We start from the raw sequence: 18,354 nt of genomic DNA on the forward strand, positions 1-18,354 counted from the left end.
CCTGAGTGTGACACAGTCCGATACCGTGGATTTTTACCAACGATCCGATCTTTCGTCTCAGACGGCAGAAAGTGGCGCTGCTTGTCGGAACCTTTGGCCCGCTGCCTGGAGGCTCGGTGCGAATCGGAACGCCTCGTAGAGTTACCGCGTGAGCAGCCACGACCCTGCGTCGGGTCGGCGGCACCAAACAGGAAGAGGATCGCCCACTGACCAACAGTTTCCACACGGAGTCGCTACGTAGCTTATGTTGCACAAACGTCGAGAGAACGTCACGATCTTTGGTGAAACTTGGGGTCAGATTGTTGGTGGGAACAAACTCCCACATAGTAGAAAGTGAATCAAATCATCAGAACGTGACGGTTTTCATTGATTTGAGGTATTTCACACACCGATCCTCTGGTTTTACGACTTTCGTCAAACAGTTGGTGGAGCTTCTGACAACCTCTTTAGATTTGCTTTGTCAGCATTTTGACCTCAAAGCAGAATTTTTTTTTCACTCATGACTGCAAACGAACCCAGAAGAAAGTCGAAACCATTGACGATCTCCCAACGTGTCAATCCAATACGCTACGTTAAATAATTCGTTAACGCTCTCCTCCTCCGACACAACTTCCTTCTTCAAGTTGTTGTATAGCAGTGATCCTGGACTGGGGGGGGTTTCAGGAGGAATGCAGACGAGTGGAGGAAGTTAGGAAAAGTTCAATGGCGAAGAGATGATTTAGTTTTCTTTTCTGTCCTGGATGAACAAACTGTTCGATTTGTGATTCTGGGTGAAGAAATATGATTGAATATGAGATTAAACGTCATGGAGAGTTTTGCTGGAGTCAGCTGACGGGAGTAAGCCCCGCCCCCTGATCTCAGTTCTGTTTAGGTGAATTACAATCTCTCTCTCTCTCTCTCTCTCTTCAGTTCACACTGTGATGAAACCTCTCTCGCTCACTGTTCACCGCCAAGTGGAGACACGAGCCTGCTGCTGCTGCTAACGACTTCATACAAGTTATACAAAAACACGCTGACGGTAGGAAAACCTGGAAGGGAAACGACGTCTGATCCCCACATAAGTAAAAATATACATCTTCAGACAAAACTGAACAATTGGAGGTAGCTAATTTCTGAAACAGCAAAAAGAAAAAACACTACTGGACTCAAAACTACCAAGAGTTTCAAACCGTCAACTGAAGTAGAATCAACAGTCTGTCAGTGAAGGGAGGGAGCGCTCTGCTAACGCACTGCTAACGCACCGCTAATGCTCTGCTAACACATCCCTAATGCTCTGCTGGCGCTCTGCTAACGCACCGCTAATGCTCTGCTAGCACTCGGCTGGCGCTGTGCTAACGCACCGCTAATGCTCTGCTAGCACTCGGCTGGCGCTGTGCTAAAGCTCACCTAGCGCTCTGCTAACGCTCTGCTGGCACTCAGCTGGTTCTCTGCTAACACTTACCTAGCGCTCTGCTAGCACTCTGTTGGCGCTGTGCTAACGCTCACCTAGTGCTCTGCTGGCGCACTGCTAACGCTCTGTTGGCACTCAGCTGGTGCTCTGCTAACGCTTACCTAGCGCTCTGCTGGCGCTGTGCTAACGCTCACCTGGTGTTCTGCTGGCGCACTGCTAACGCTCTGTTGGCACTCAGCTGGTGCTCTGCTAACGCTTACCTAGCGCTCTGCTGGCGCTGTGCTAACGCTCACCTAGTGTTCTGCTGGCGCACTGCTAACGCGCTGTTGGCACTCAGCTGGTGCTCTGCTAACGCTTACCTAGCGCTCTGCTGGCGCACTGCTAACGCTCTGTTTGCACTCAGCAGGTGCTCTGCTAACGCTTACCTAGCGCTCTGCTAACCTCTCTGAGCTTCTTCATCCATTCCTTCAGTCTGCGATGCCGGACGATGACGACGCAACTCATCTCACCAAAATAAAAGTAGATCAGGTTGAAACACCTGCGAGGAGCTTCGTTGTGTTGGAAGGGTTACTACCTTCCGTTCAGTCTCACGAAGTAAATAAATAGTTGTGGAATATTTGGTCCGTCGTCGTTCTTCACACGAGTTTAAATTTGAATGAAATGTCGAGTAGATTTCCTCCCGCCGGGTTCCTCCGGTCCAGTCCGGCTCGGCGGCGTCCGGAGACGCGTCAGTAGTTGCGGAGGCTGAAGAAGCCGACGCTGGTGGGGGACTCCTTCACGGTGACGGTCACCAGGTTGGCGGTGACGTCGGTGACGAAGACGTGTTCGATCAGACTGCGGGTCGGCTTCCAGTCCTGGTTCTGGACCGCCAGCGGGTGGCCGGCGTAGGACGACTCCTGGTCCGAGTCAGAGCTGCTCTCGTCCTCGCCGGTGCTCATGTCGTTCATCTTGGCCTTCTTTCCGTCTTTGGAGGCGGTTCTGTCCTGCTGGTTCTGGACCTCGGCGGAGGTCTTGTCCAGCCGCCCCGGGACTTTGGCGGTCTGGATCTTGTTGGCGTCTCGAGCCCGGTCTGCGGCGGTCTGGGGTTTCCTGACCGGCAGCCTCTGGGGGGTCGCTGGACTCTTTGCGGTGCTGCACTCCTGGTTTTGCGAGACGGTCTTCTTTGCTGGGGTCGTCGAGTTTCTGGCGGCGCCGGCGCCGGCGCTTTGAGTCAGTTTGTTCTGCAGGTTGAGGGGCTGAAGGCCCGGACCCTGACCAGAGGGCAGGGCTTTAGACGGTACGGGCGCCGTGGGCTTGGCACTAGTGACCCGCTGGACCGTTGCCACCAGGGCCTGGGGTTTCTTCTGTCCTGGGGTGCTCAGCGTGTGCTGGGTGGTTCCCTGAACCGGGTGTTTGGACGTGTTGAGGTTCAGCGCCGCCACGCCCTTCGATTTGCTCGCCGCCGCCTTCAGGTCCAGACTGGCGCCGCCGCAGACCGACTGTTTACCCTCGGAGGCGTTTCTGCTCTGGCTGGACTTGCTCAGCGGCAGGGAGGCGGTCTGAACCGGCGACCGGCCGGAGCCAACGGAGCCCCCCACGGAGTTCTTCATGGCGCCCCCCGTGGCCGGCGGGGTCCTGTTGGGCCCCCCCGCCGCCTCCCTGGGCGAGCCGCGGTGGAAACCCATGAAGGTGAAGCTGGCGGGGTGGACGGGCTTCTTGATGGACCCCGGGGGACCCGGGTCTTTAGCGGCCTTCAGGGTTTTGCGAGCGCCCTTGCTGGGCGGGAAGTCCTTGGCGTCGGATGGCGGCGGCGGCGGCTTGCGGCTCCGCTTCCTGGGCGGCTCCTGTTTGGCCACGACGATCTGCGCCTTCTTCTGGGGGACCGGGTGCAGCTCCCTGGTTCTGACGCCCGGGCCGGCCGCCTCGACGTGGGCGTTGTTCACTTCGTCCTCTTCCTCCTCCTCCGACGATGAGGAGGAGGAGCACGAGGACGAGGAGTCGGAGGACGAGGACGACGAGCCGGAAGAAGAACTGCTGGACTTTGTGACCTCAGGTACGTTTTCCTGAAATGTAGAAGAGGAAGTTGTCAGTGAAGTGAAAACCGGGTCCTGGATGAAGACCGGCGTGCCGCTCTGGACTCACCGGGACTTTTCGCGGTCGTCCTCTCGGCCGTTTTCCTTTCTTGCGCATCAAGAGCTCCTTTTCCTGCTCTCTATAACGGAACAATAAATAAATAAATAACAACCAGACCCTCCAGGATGTCGCGATCGCAACTAATAGTGCAAATCCCAACAGATCTCCTGCAACTTTCACCAATACTCACAACTGAAGAGAGAAAAACGAAATGTCTTCCTGCGTTTTGGTAAATTTCATCCTCATATTTAAAATTCCTCATGCAACTTTCTATTTATTCTGTGTTGAGCAAAGCTTAAAGGAGTTTCCGTCGGGGATTAATAGTATTTCTATTCCATTTTGCCAAAATTGTCTGAAAAATGCTGGAAAAGTCGGATGAAACGACTAAAATCAGGTACAAAAACAGCTGAAAATGAAATTAAACGTTTAAGATCTTAAATTGTAATTGTACATATTTCTTAACTACAGCATAAACAATATATATATATATATAAATAATAATAATTAAAAAAAACTTCCAAAACCTCAGTAAAACCTATTCTATTACATATTTGTAGTCCTGGTTGGTTTGTCATGTTACGGTGATATAAAGAACCATTTTCAGGGTTTTTTGTTCTTTAGTCAAAGGATTTCAATAATTAATTCATAAAGTTCATTTCTCATTTTACAAAACAATATTGAATTACAGTGAAAAAAAAGGAAGAACTTTCACTTCTTGCAGTTTCTCCTCCTCCGAGGCTGGTTCTGTCCTTTTAATGGTGATTTGTGGGGTTTTTCTCAGTAAAACTGCTGTTGTATTTAAATAAAGTTGAATTGAATTTCAACTTTTATGGCAACTTTCTGGAAAAGCTCCGGCGGAATCCTGGAGATATTTAACAAGTATTCGTCCAGCAAAAGCTCCATGTGCTGGTTTGTGTGAGGAACTGTGAGGATTCTCTGGCTGAGACTCACTTCTTGTTGAACGCCGCCAGCAGCCTCGGGTCCAGGATGTTTTCTTGCGGCTCCCAGCTGTTGTGTCTGAAATGAATTGAGGTGAGAAGCTTAAAACACCCGTCGCCATTCATGGCGTCCGGGGCAGGGTGAAGGTCGCCCCCGCGCCGCGGAGAAGGAGCCGTTCATCCGGGAAAACACAAGGACGCTGTTGTTGAGAGCCGAGTGGAAACAACCTGCACGTTACCTGAGCCCCAGCAGCTCCAGGCTGGCGGGATTTAATCCCACGCCACGGCTTTTTACCCCACAAACTACCGACACGCTTCAATATACAAACGCTGAGGATTTGAAATCTATAAATAGATTTATTGTAGAAACGTGCTTCCTGACGTTTTGGTAAAAAGGAACAAAAACTCAGAATTTGAGAAACTCATAATAGTTTATCGACTCTCTGCCTCTTTTCTGCAGATTACATCATTACAGGATTAAAAACTATGAGACTATACTTAAAGAATACATCCCTGGACACTCTGGTGTCTGAATATAATCAAAGTTTAAAGATCGGAGATGGAACTGACTGGAGACCTGTCGGATTAATATGAAGGAAAAATAAAAATCGTCTTTGTTTTCATATATTTAATCCCAAGAAATGACAGATTTACACACTGACGTCATAAATCCTTTACTTTTTACACACATGGGAAAAGTGTGGATAAAATTTAAATCAGTATTTTAAATGATGGAAAAGTTGAGTTTTCCTCATTTAAATTAAATTCCAAATATTTAAAACATTTAGATTTATTCTTTATAATTTAAAATGAAAACGTTTCAATAATTCAAACTAATCATGAAAATCACAACGTGTGCGTCAAGAAATGTAAAACTAATGTAATAAACTTCAGTCAGGAGACGCTAGATATCTGTAAATCTATATATTTGATTCTATACCTGACATCATGTTAACTTTTCAATGGTTATACTTTGTTTTAAGATATTTAATTATTTCATCTTTTATAAAAATGAAGTTAGTCTCTGTATATTTGACAATAACATCGAGGAATAAATGAAAAAAAAAAGACCTGACTTAAGGAACTTGAATCCTTCAGGCCTGAGATGATGTCCATTCAGTGTTTTGTTTACATCTATGTGAACGTACGTATGGATCTCAAGAAGAACAAACACTAGTTTGCATAAACTTCATTTTTTCCATGAATCTTTAGTTAAAAACCAGAAAAGTCTCTGAAATTGTACTTTTCAATTTCCTAGTTTATAACTGGTTATAATCTGTCAGATGATGGATTAGAGCGCCTTGCTGTGTTTTTAATCCGACAGATTAAAAATAAAAACTGTAAAAAAAAAAAAAAAAAACCGTTTAGTCTTTTCTTTACAGGGTCAAACTGAGACGTGACGACCTGTTGGTGGTGAAAGGCCTATTCTGATCTCACACACACACACACACACACACACACACACACACACACACACACACACACACACACACACACACACACACACACACACACACACACACACACACACACACATACACACACACACACACACACACACACACACACACACACACACACACACACACACACAAAGGGGGTTGGCAGTGAGCACTGATGGTGGATTATTCAACAGAAAGTGACAGAGATGAAGGCTTGGAGGAGATTCAACATTCACACAGAACAATCTTGTCAAAACAAAACAAATCTGAAGTTGTAGGTTTAGAACCCTCAACCCAACACGTACATAATAACCCAGTAATAAACCAGCAGGGCTGAACTGGTGATAACTGGGTCCACACACACAAAAACAAGGTTTATTATGGAGGAAAGAAGCGACTGCGTGTTTAAAGCGTGAGAATGTAATGATGTTAGTGAGTGGGAGTGAAGTGAGAGAGTTTCCCGGGGAGCAGGAGCAGGACAGCGGAGGCTCCACGTTGTTGTTGTTGTTTTCATTGTTCGGACTTACTTGGACGACCATCCCCTCCACTTCACCAGAAACTCCAGATTTCCCTGAGAAAAGAGCCCCCCGCGGGGGGGGGGAGAGGGGTCAGCACGGGGCCCTGCTTTCACTCAGGCGCTCGGGACACGTTCGCGCCGCGTCCCGGGGCTTTGCTCACCTTCCGGAGCCGCTTGTTGAGGATACACTCGGCGTCAAAGACCTGCTCCCCCACCGCGCTCAGCTCCTCCATGGCTGCCTTCGCCCCGGGCCGAGCCGCTTTATGGGACGGCGCGGCGGCCGCGGCCAATCAGGGCGCAGCGCGCGCCGGAAGTCACGGCAGACTTCAGAGTAAGAGCTGCTCCGATCGGATCCTCCTAGTCACAGCTTTCGTAGCTCTATGGGGGGGGGTCCGTTCACACAACGACCACCGAGAGCACACATTTGTGAAAACACTCCGTGTGAATGGAGGGAGAACAACTTTTTAAAAACGCTGCTCCTGGTCCTCGTTACCACCAGTGATGCTGGTAACGCGTAACTTAATAATAATCACATTAGTTACTGATCCAAGTCAGTGTGTGTTACTATTGTGTATTAAGGAAGACGTGTTTGTTGTCTGTAAAGACACGTTATTATTGAACAGAACCGAATGACGTGCGCTCCCTCTAGTGGTACGTGGGGTGCCAGCCATAAATACCTTTTTTTTTAAATAAAAGTAAAAATCATGTGAATCTACAATTATCAAATTATTACAGTTCAGCTCAGTCGGTTGAGAGATTGTCTTTCAATCAGATGGTTGCAGGTTTGATTCTTCATCTCCACCTGTCCACATGTTGAAGTGTCCTTGAGCAAGACACTGAACCTCAAACTGCTCCAAATGTATGGATAAAGCATGTTGAATGGCAAACATCCATTCAAGAATTCCCTCTGAGATCAATAAAGTGTTTCTATTCTATTCTCAATGAGACTATAAATAAAAAGTTTAATTTATTTGTTCACTATAAACAGTATCTGATTTTTATATATCTAATTTTACCTCAAATAAACCCTAAAATATCAAGATGTGTACTGAAATGTTATTAGTATTCAAAAAGAAATGCAAAAGACTGACATGCTTTTGGCTCGAAAGACTAAACCGGAAACGTGACGCGCTGCTGTGCAACTTGACACCTTCTGAACGGAGAGGCGGGTAAAGAGAACGCGCCTGTTGAAATGACCCTCCCAGCCACCATAGACCAGAAAAAGGGGGTAAGTTGAAAAAAAAAAAATTACATAAAAAGTATTGATCAGTTTTGTTTAACATCTTAGATCGATTTTATTAAAATTCAATGACTTTTAACTGTCACCTCATTTACATTGTACTTTTTAAGATTCATTTAAACCATAAAGTGACTGAAAACAGAAGAAGAATATTTACAAAATACTGAGAATCTGGTTAAATGTGCTTTGAGTTCGTCCTACAATTTTAATACATTTCATTCATTAAATAATGTAATTACACGTTTTAACTATTCACAGAGATATATATCAGAGCTTTGAGTTCCTTCATTTCATCGCAGCATATTTTTTTAAAATTCAAATTTTCAACATTGCAGATAAGTAAAGACTGCACACAGCCTCCGTTAGATTGTGAGATTTAAAATCCCTCAAACGAAATGAAAGATGTTTTCCAAAAAGAAGAAATAAAAAGGTTTAAAGTGCAGTCTGGTGATTCTCCTCCGCTGGATGTTTCAAACTCCCTGATCTGGAACAGAAAGGAGGCGAATGACATGTGATGGTTGGATTTGAATTAAACAAATAATAAATCAGAATCCATGCAGCAGGGTTTGGATCAATATCGGCCAAAAAGCAGTGATTTAATGCTGAGTCGCATTAAACAGACCTGTTCTTGGTGTGTCTGTTCTTCACGACCTGCTGAGTCGTTACTGCAATAAAAACTATAACCAGGAATCCAGCCATGGCAGCCAGTCCGGTGAAGACGTTAGGAAGATAATTCACTTCATCTGCAACCAGAGAAACACAGAATTAACCTTTTAACTGTAAGTCAGCACAGATCAACACAAACAAATCTGTTTCATACATGATCAAATACTAAGATGACTCATTACTGGGTTTGATATTAAATTATCAAGAAGTTTCTGCTAATGTTTTAACTATTGTGTTGATTCATACACTAAATATGAAGAATTATAGTGAAACGTCTGAATCTAAAATATTTGATTTCTCTGCGACAGAACATTTCTCTCAATAAGGCCATTAAAGAACTTTAAATTAAATTAAATCTTAAATAGCCCTTTTCCTTATATTAACTTTATTTACTGTAATTTAATTATCTTTAAATTGACCAAGATGATATAATAAATTATAATATTTAATAAAAAAAAATACTTCATATAATATAAATTAATTATCTTTAATTAACAAAGACGAGAATGTGGAAGGATAACAGAGAGAAAGGGTTAACAAACAAAAGGCCTGATTAAAACTATTTAACAGATTAAAACTTTTACATTTGTACTCTGAACGGATTTGTTTTGCATATTTCCTGTCACCATAATTTCTCCATCATTTATGTTATCCTACAATCCAGCTTTAAATCAGATTATAATTCATGAACTACCTGGAGGACTTTTCACGATCTAAAACTAAAACGAATTAAATCGTTAAATAAGAAAATGAACTATTTCCTTGAAGTTTCTTCCAAATATTTAAAGAGTGAAAGACGGAGAGCAAGACTCGTGGGCGCGAGGTGAACTCACCCCGCGTGACGGCGGCGGTCACCAGCATGCGCTCAGTGGCACTCAGGTGGCCGTCGTTGACTTCCGGCTGGATGCCCAGGATGTGGCACATCAGCGGGTAGATGTTGACGGTTTCGAAGGGCGCCACCTCCAGGTCCCGGTGGAACGCCGGCCCCACCGCCCGGAAGAAGGCCTTCATGTCCATGTCCTGGTTGTCGAAGCCGTGCTCGCCCTTGTTGAACTGAACGGGGAAATACTGCAGGACAGGTTGGATTAGAACTGAACCTCCACCAGGCAGTTTAACAGAGAGGGCATTGCTCCAGACCAACCAGCAGGGGGCGATATTGGACAAGAGAAAGAGTCTTCCCACTCTGAAGACTGTCACTCTTTCTCTTTGTGACTCTTTTAAATCAATGAGTGTCTCAGTGAAAATGTCATTATTCCCCGGAAAAGCCAGATCACTCCTGATGATTTACTTCCACATGTTGTGGTTGACACAAAAACAAAAAAACAACCCTCTGAACATTCCCGTATAGGTTCCATAGTTATCCGAGATGTTATGTAACATTCATGACATGCTTATCCTTCCCTCGCATCGAGTGAAAAGGAGCTTTAAGCTACGAGAAGCGAGAACAAAGAGCGAGATAAGCCCGAGCCAGGCGTGACCTATAGACTCCAGATAACTCATTTCATCAGTGGATTCAGAGGAATGAACATTTCCCTCATTTTCACCCTTTTAAGGGCATTTTTCTTTCCGCCGGTTGAAATGAAGCCGTGATTCGATGGTCCTCCTCGGCGCCGGCTGACATCCATGCTGCAAAGTTGCTGCACAGTGAAGTGACTGAGACTCGAGTGCGGAGCCAAATGAAAATGCTAATTTAGAATTTCGAGGCATGAATAGCTTCACCAAGCGTTGGAGAGCGCCGCATGTCATCAGCCCGGGCCTGGATTATCCCAAGGATGTGCAAAATGCACTTGATTAAAATTGTAATGTGCTAAGATTAGAATTTAACTCCTTGTTTCTGCTTGACGAGGGGTTCTTTTTTTGAAATTTTCAACAAGCTGTAATTAAATTATTTCCCTAATCAAGGCGTGTGGTAATTTCTCAAAGGATCCCGACGGCACGAACAGATCGTTAATCTTATTATCTGTCTTCATGTAAAGTACCTGTCATTTCATTTCCTTATGACCACTTAAGAAGGCCATAATCATGGAGACTGCCAGCGTGTTGTTAATAAGTGATGGATAGCGCTACAGTGGGAGATGTAAATGTTTGCTATTTTTAAAACTCTTCTCGGGAACTTGGCACAAGTGTCAACTTTTTCTTTTGAGGGTAAATCGATCTTTCTTGCCGAGGGCAGAGAGCCGCCGCCGCCGCTCACGTCTCTGCGGTCTCTAAGTTTTCAGCTCGTTGCGTCTCTGGCCAAACACAAGTCGCTGGAAACGCTAACATTTGTCATCTCCGATCGATGCCGCGGCTCGGTTCTCGCCGGCGGCCTCGCAGGAGTCCGTAACTCCCGACTGTTGAGCGAGCGAGACGGAGGGCGAAGCGATCCGTCAACGTACCCCGTTGATGACGTATCCGTTGTCGGACAGCAGGATGATGGGCAGGATGCGGTCGTTGTGGGTGAAGTGGAGCCGCTCGGGCAGCTCCTCCTTCCTGAAGACGTGGAGGTGAGGGTGAGCGCCCTTCAGGGCGTTGTAGACCTTCTCCAGCCGGCCCGGCTTCGGCAGCAGCATGCCGCAGGGCCCGTAGTCCACCAGGTGGAAGGCCAGGTCCTGGAAGGAGAAGCCCGGGATCTTCCTCAGGGTGATTTCCTCCACCAGGCCGTTGCGATATATGGTGCTCATGCCGTGGTCGGACGTGATGATGATGTTCAGGCGGTCGGTGAGCTCGTGGTCGTGGGCCGACTGCCGGATGTAGCCCACCGTCCGGTCCACCTGCTCCACCATCTTCCTGCGTTCGGGGGAGTCCGGACCGTAGCGGTGCCCGGTTCCGTCCGGCTCGCCGAAGTACATGGACACGAAGTCCAGGTCCTGGTCTGCGAACCAGCCCATCACCTTGTCGGTGTTCTCCCTCCACGCCGTCTCGTTCTTGTAGTTGTAGAGCAGCGGCTCCACTTCCCGCACCATAGCAACCTGTCCCTGGTAACTGGAGGCGGTGCCAGGAAAGTGAAGAGAGCCGGCCTTCAGGCCCTGCAAGGGAAGAGAATTACCATAACGATGACATGCTCTTGATATACTCTCGGTGTGTTCAGCGCAAATACAGGAAAACCAAATCGGTGGGTGCAGGATTCTGATTTATTCCTCTCAACCTACAGCTGAGCCTTTTAGGCCGGCGTACGGCACCTGTCATCTGCATGCGGTTAACATCAACGCCTGCAAAATAATTTGCGGCGTAACCACGGCGATCCACCTTGAAACGGTTCAGCGGGGGCTTCTGGGCCGTTTTGTCAAGAGAAGTGGTTTCTATTGCCGCCAGCCGCCCAACAGCCTCTCACGGTGATAAGATGTAAATTGTGTTTTGCGCCGACCTGTCGCTGTGCGGTGATCCAGATGGGCAGGGTGCCATTGTCCCACCACTCATTCACAAACATGGTCTGGTAGTACGGCTTCTTCTCCTGGCTGCTGGTGTTGAACCACATGTTGTGGATGACGCCGTGGTTCTCGATGTAGCGGCCTGCCGGAGAGAGTCGCCGTCAATCTGGTTATTCACAGCGCGACATTAGGAATTCTATCAACTTGACGGGGCCGAGTGGCGCCGTGCTTTTGGACAAGGTCTTACGACCAACTTCGGAGATTAGAGGAATTTAATTTCAAGGGAGTTAAATTTCTTTTAGCGGGCGCTGATGAGTCGAGAGTCAAAATAAGAAAAGGAACAGAGAATTCTTCCCTCAGTCATCCAGGCATAATCATCTTACTCAGCTGTAAAAGCCGTCGGACCCTGAGACATTCAATTACAACTAATTCCCTTTTCCCTCCCGGGGAAGTAAACTCAAGGCGGTTTCCTATTCCGCCATGATATGCAGATTAGAGACGCGCCGACTTCTTTAAAGGACGAGTACGAAGCTTTAGCTACTTGCCGATATCGAGTACTGATACAAGTACTTATTAAATTACATAGAGCCTCATTTAGTTGCCGTACGCAAACAATGTGCAAAGGCTATCAATCAGGTTTAGCATGTAGCATCTAGCGTCGCTGGTGTGTGAGCCTTAAACTCTTTAGCATGTAGCATGTTGCATTGCTGGTGTGTGAAACCAGAAACTCTTTAGCGTGTAGCATGTAGCATCGTTGGTGTGTGAGCCCAGAAACTCTTTAGCATGTAACATGTAGCATGTAGCATGACTCGGAGTTGTATGCTGAGCAGTTAAACGACTGAGCGACATCTGGCTAACTCTGCCGGTGGTGAAGTTGCTGGTGATGAAGTTGCTGGTGGTGAAGTTGCTGGTGGTGAAGTTGCTGGTGATGAAGTTGCTGGTGGTGAAGTTGCTGGTGTTGTATGAACGACCTTTCTCCTTCTCTTGATATTTTGTCAGAACATAATTTACAGTCCGTCATAAAACAATTACGTTAAACTTTATTTATATTGCATCAAACACAACATGTCATATGCGTTAATTTCCTTTAATATTATTAATATTGTGACTTAATATTATTCAAATTTTTCTTTATTGTTTTATTCTTCTATCCTATAAAAACTGTTGTTTTAGTGCGGAACGTGTCCTCAAAGCATTTCACTGCACATTACACGACGTATACCTGTTGTGTGTGATCAGTAAAGGACTTGATTTGTCTTCAGCAGGCAGAAGTGAAAATAAAAAGTCCTTATTACCATGGAGAAACTTTTACTTTTCTAGTTAATATAAAAGACATGCATAACATCACTCGTGCTCTTTTGCCTGTTTGTGAGCGACACTGCTGACCAACGTGACGTAATCCTGGCCGGGTGGTGTCGGGGTGTTCATAGTACCAGCTACATGATATGACACCTGCCAGGTGGATCCTGGAGGAAACGGGGCCACGTTACCTGTGAGCAGGGTGAAGTGAGTGGGGCTGGTGAGCGTGAGGTACGGAGGCGTGACGTACAGGGCCTTCACTCCCTCCCCGGCCATCTTGTCGAGGTTCGGCGTGTCCACGTCGCGGTCGTAATCCCACCGGAAGCCATCGAAGGAGATCAGCAGCACCTTCTGCCGGGCCCTGTGTGCCGCCGGCGCCGCCAGGATGGACGAGGCCCAGAGGAGGCAGAGGCTCGCCGTCCACAGCATGGCGAGGACGTTCAGTGGTCGTGGCTGATGCTTTCCCTCAGCAGAGTGGCCTTTCCGAGCTCATAGTGTGCGAGCAAAGTTTCAGCGGCTATCTTATCTGTGCTTTATCGGGGGCTTTATCTGCTGCTTTCTGCACGCAGCCTGATGCTGTTTATGGGCGTTTTTTATGGCGGGGAGTTGTGCTCACAGTGAATTTCCCCCCTTGTTTTGCTCTTGAGGACTGGCAGTAAAGCAGATTAATCTCTCCGGGCTCCGCGGCTGTTTGTTTCCCCCCTTAACTCGGTTGTTGATGCTGTCTTTCTGTTTGTCTGCTCGCCCGTCTGTGTGTCGCAGTTTCCTGTGAATCACCCACAATGGCGGGACGACACTTTGATGGGTTTCACCTTGAGTTGGGATGGCGCATGATTGATCTGACAGCGGGAAAATGAAGAGGAGAATGAGAGCGTATATCTCGTCGTCAGCCGGCGGTGGTCTCCTGGGATGAAAAGACCCTAATAGACATATTCATTTTAATAACCCTAATGTGTGTATTAGCCAAAGGGTATTGTTAGAAGATCTTTGAAATTGATTTTTTTTTTTTTTCCAAAGTGGCCGTGAGGATGGACAAACTATTAAAAATGAGGCGCAGCCTCTGCAGTGTTTCTGCTCAGATCCCAATCGCCCAGACATTATACATCACTGCATTGTGATACCGCCTTATCAACGTCCATCAAACCGCGAGACGCGCTAACTCTTCAAATTTGTTCTTTATTGTGTGTGTCCTTGGCAGAGGTTCAAGGGAACAGCCTAATCTTGCTGGAGATAAGGGATAACATTCATCAGCTTTCATTTACCTCATTCATATTCATAAGCTTTCTGGTATTAACTCCATCGGCCGGCCGGCCGGCGCCGTCAGCAGGATGTGGAGGAGAGTTGTGGGCTGCTGAGACCCGGGAGGAAGTCTCACATCTCGGCTTGGAGAACTTTATCAAACACCCACACTCTGAACCGGCAAACTTTATCTGACCCTCTCAGTCCTGCACAGGAAGTCCACAGGGACTCTTTCTTTTCTAGAAGAAGAAAAGTGAGTTTTTTTTTTTGTTGCCGTTAGCACTCCCTGCTGCCCATACACAACCACTACAGTGCACCTTCCTCCCATGACGATACAAACCCAAACAACTTCCCCGGGTTTGAGGCCGAGGAAGCACATATATAAATTAAGAATGTGGAGTTTCTCGTGCCAGGGAGGCTCGGTGCTTTCAGGTTCTGCTGCTCAGCTTTGTTTACCGGCTGTCATCTTCTTATACAAATCGCCTCCAGATATCACGAAAGTACAGATTTCTGAATCGGTCGCTACGACGACAAGAAACTCAGGAAATCTTAAACCTTCCCAGTAAAGTCCAGTCCACTTTCACTGATAATAGTTGGACTTTATTCATTTATTTTTGTGGGACTCTGGAGCAGAAATAAGAAACTCCCACATGCCGGCTCTCTTCTGGTTGGTTTTTATGTTCCAGGAACTTTCAAGGCGTAGGAGGACGAGGCTCCCCCCTCGCAGTCTGAACCCCACAACTGTCAGGCCCACCAGTCGCCTCAGTTCCAACTAAACCCTCAAGTTTCTCACAGTATAAAGACTTCTTCTGGTAGTTTGACACTTTGATTTCAAAATGTGTTTATATATAAAAGTTTTGCTCCAAAAACAAACCATCTTCAATTTAAATGTATTGTTTCTGAATACTATAGAAAAATGTGTGTATTAAGAGAAACATTTACATTTTCATTATCTACTCCTGTTTTTATCCTTTTTTCTTCTGAAATATGAAAATAGAGGCTGTAAAGTCAAACAACTTCACCCCCAGACTCTCATGTGACAATATTGAAAGAAGATAATTTTTTCTTTCTTCGTATACATGGATTTGTTAGTATTTATATCTTATATATCTACGTATTTATATTGAGATATGAATTTCTACTTATATTTATAGCACAATTTATAGGTCAAGGCTGCATCATTAATGGTTTTTTTTTTCCAGATGTGTTAAAATCTACTAAACTTTATATATATATATATATATATATATATATATACACGGTGCTTCAAGTGGAAAGAAATAAGTGCCTTATCATAGTAGTGTCAGATAAAAATAAAAAACACAAGTACATGTTGTAAGTAATTGCATATTTATTTAAATATTGGCAGACTTTTAAAAATTCCCTAAAACAAATCAAAGGAAAGAAAGAAAGAAAGAGAGAGGGATGAGTGGACGTCACTACACATCATCCTGAATTAGTTCAGATATAATTTGTGGGATTTTTTTTTTTCAGCAGCCTGTACAGCATTACATGTATTGGGTGTTATTGTGAAATAAAAAAAGTGGCACAGAGGAACCTGGGGTCATGTAGGAATGGACAGGACAGGAAAAACGATTTGATTAGAATTTTTAGAAAATGTTCTGCCTGTACAGTAATTAAACGTATTAGGGATTTAAGTGTGTAATTGTGGAAAATGTTGATGTCATATGTATGAGGTTTTCTTTAAACGACATATCGATGCAGGAAAACGTGTTTTACCGGCTCATCTTCGACGCTCTGAGGAAAAAATGTCAGCCAGGTAAAAAAAAAACTTTTCCTGCTTTTACTTGTCCTTAGAAAAGAGTCTGTATACTATATCTGAAACAGTGGAATTCTGGTGTCTTCTCTCTGACACTTTAATAAATGCTCAGACATTTCTCACTCGTTAATACCACACCGTTGACTCGTTGGCGATGGAATCAATGGAGCTGCAGATGTTTGTTTTTTGCTCCATTATCCTATTTAAGCCTATTTATCTCCACGTAAAGCGGCTCAGAACAAACATTTGTTGAATTTCCGAGGATTTATTCTAATCTTCATACAATAGCCCTAAAATGCGAAACTCTGCTTTTCACAAGTTTTTAACAGTTTTCTTCCTGCTGGAGTCGGGAAGGTTGAAATAAATCGGCAGCTATTTACAGAACTGTGCTTAAAAGAATTTTTCTTTTAGAAAAAAAGGAAGGGAAAAATAAAGGGAAAAAAACAAGAAAAATAAAGGGAAAAAAATACAAGAAAAAAGTAAGAAAAAAGAAAATAAGAAAAAAGGAATGAAAAAGCAACATATAAATAAATGAATGAATAAATAATAAAAAAAAATTTCGTCATTGACCAGACGGTCCAGAATTTACAACCCGTCCTGGAGGAATCGGACGCTCGGATGCGTTCTGCTCGCCGTGTCGTCTGAACGCCTCGCTGCTCGTTTCCTGCGGCGACTGGAAGAAGACCATCGAGTTCACGCCGGCGCGCCGACATCGATGTGTTGTGAATTGTGAGCAAACAAACTTTTTGATGCATGAATGGCTTTTTATCAGGCCGACGTGCGAACAAGTCCAAGCGTGAAACCTGAGCCTGTGGGAAGCTTGGCTGGAGCTCCCAGAATGCACTGCGGGCCGGCGAGCGCACCGGACTAACTCGTTAATTGCCGTCACGCCGGGGAAACCCACCGCGGAGCGTCTCGGCTCAAACCAGGCTGAACGTGGACTATTGATCATCAGCGCTGTCGGCGTTACAGGGAGACCCTGAACACAGGGGTTCTGCTCGTTCAGTGAAAAGTAAACGTCACGTTTCTCCAGATGGTCGTTTCGGTTGATGCTGTGGAAATTGGTCACATCGGTGGTTTTTAAAAAGTGGTCTGCTTCACGTCAGATAATCCTCCACCCTGGATCACCACAAGGGGGTCCCTAACCGCCGGGCTGAGACTGATCTCAAGACCATGATTTCAATGTCTTGGTCTTGACTTGGTTTTGGTTCCTGGAAGTCTTGGTCTTGGTACGCTCTGGTCTTAGTCTTTGAATACTCTAGTCAAGAACTTGTCTTGGTCCATTAAAGTCTTGTTCTTGATACTCTGGTCCTGGTGTTGACTTCTTCTCAGTCCCTAAAGTCTTAGTCTTCTCTTGAGATGGTCTGGTCTTGGTTGTGACTCAGTCTTGACCTGTTAAAGTCTTGGTCTTGGTCTTGGTCTTGACTTGGTTTTGGTGCCTAAATGTCTTGGTCTTGGGATCCTCTGGTCTTGGTCTTGACTGCTCTCTCTTAGAACCTCAGGGTCTCGGGGGGAAGGAAGTGCAGAACCGAAGATCTGAAGATCTTTTTCAGGTTTCCAGGATTTTCTTTCCTGTTTTCCTGCATAACGTCAGCGTGACTCAATACTCTCCAACTCCAGCGATGCTTCATTACATCTGATGGCGGCCATGTTGCCGCCCGGCCTGGACAGGCCTGGTCCGGCGTGGACCAGGACATCGCCGCTGTTCCGTGTTGTCGTTGATTTGGTGGCGGTGAGATGAACATCTGGAGAGGATGGCGGTCGTCTCCGCCCGAATCACCCCGAGCACATAACGGATTAAAGCCCAACGGCGAAGATCTGACGACGAGGGGTCCTGTGACGTCGTAGCTCCTCCTCCAACCGGCCGCGGCGGCAGCTAAGTGCTACCTGCTAACGCCACAAACCGTTTGTCTATTTCTTTTGTCATGGTGTGTTTGTGTCACATGCAGGGATTCAGTCAAACTCCAGAATCCACAGAAATATCAAATCCAGTTAATGATCAGTGGAGAATTCAGCCTGAAGACGTCGTGGTCATAAACCAGCACCTCTGTACTTTTACCTCGGGCCCAGGATCAAATGATGATCTGCTCGATATTATCTCCCGTGATAAAACCGACACAGATTAGAGAAATACAGCTCAGACGTCAGCATTCGGTGTTTTGATTATATTCTCAGTGAATCATTTCAAGATGAAGATTAGATTGCTTTTCTAAGAGCTCAGTGTCTGTCGGCCTTTCGGTCCTTTAACTCGACATTTTGTTTTTCTGCTTCTTCTTGTCATTCAGCCATAGAGTTGTGCTACTGTCCAGATTATAGAGCATCTTCCTCCTTTAACATCCAGATTATAGAGCATCTCCCCCCTGTAACATCCAGATTATAGA

General features: G+C 45.8%; 2 protein-coding genes across 2 annotated transcripts; both read right to left on the reverse strand.

Moving 5' to 3' along the window:
* Positions 1 to 1,815: 1,815 nt before the first annotated feature.
* Positions 1,816 to 6,632, reverse strand: cbx2 (chromobox homolog 2 (Drosophila Pc class); the record flags this gene model as incomplete). Its single annotated transcript, XM_080487305.1, has 5 exons — positions 1,816 to 3,432; positions 3,512 to 3,581; positions 4,454 to 4,519; positions 6,410 to 6,453; positions 6,561 to 6,632. The coding sequence occupies 5 exons, from the start codon at positions 6,630 to 6,632 to the stop codon at positions 2,119 to 2,121; spliced, it is 1,566 nt and encodes a 521-aa protein (XP_080343431.1). The 3' UTR covers positions 1,816 to 2,118.
* A 1,034-nt stretch (positions 6,633 to 7,666) lies between these two features.
* Positions 7,667 to 13,452, reverse strand: LOC308125227 (ectonucleotide pyrophosphatase/phosphodiesterase family member 7-like). Its single transcript, XM_080488841.1, has 6 exons — positions 13,146 to 13,452; positions 11,652 to 11,797; positions 10,684 to 11,313; positions 9,139 to 9,373; positions 8,262 to 8,382; positions 7,667 to 8,123 (listed from the first exon to the last, which is right to left on the reverse strand). Exons 1-6 carry the CDS (start codon positions 13,381 to 13,383, stop codon positions 8,072 to 8,074), a joined length of 1,422 nt encoding a protein of 473 aa, XP_080344967.1. The 5' UTR covers positions 13,384 to 13,452; the 3' UTR covers positions 7,667 to 8,071.
* Between the last annotated feature and the right edge of the window lie 4,902 nt (positions 13,453 to 18,354).

This window comes from Lipophrys pholis (assembly GCF_963383615.2).
Source record: "Lipophrys pholis genome assembly, chromosome: 19".
NCBI lineage: Eukaryota > Metazoa > Chordata > Actinopteri > Blenniiformes > Blenniidae > Lipophrys > Lipophrys pholis.

Bases quoted from the DNA above. Each gene is read 5' to 3' on its own strand.
- LOC308125227 (XM_080488841.1), bottom strand. From the start codon at position 13,383: ATGCTGTGGACGGCGAGCCTCTGCCTCCTCTGGGCCTCGTCCATCCTG. The intron at 11,314-11,651 runs GTCGGCGCAAAA...CTTCCCTTGCAG, and splicing joins GGATCACCGCACAGCGACAG to GGCCTGAAGGCCGGCTCTCT. The intron at 8,124-8,261 runs GTCTGTTTAATG...TTTCTGTTCCAG, and splicing joins AACAGACACACCAAGAACAG to ATCAGGGAGTTTGAAACATC.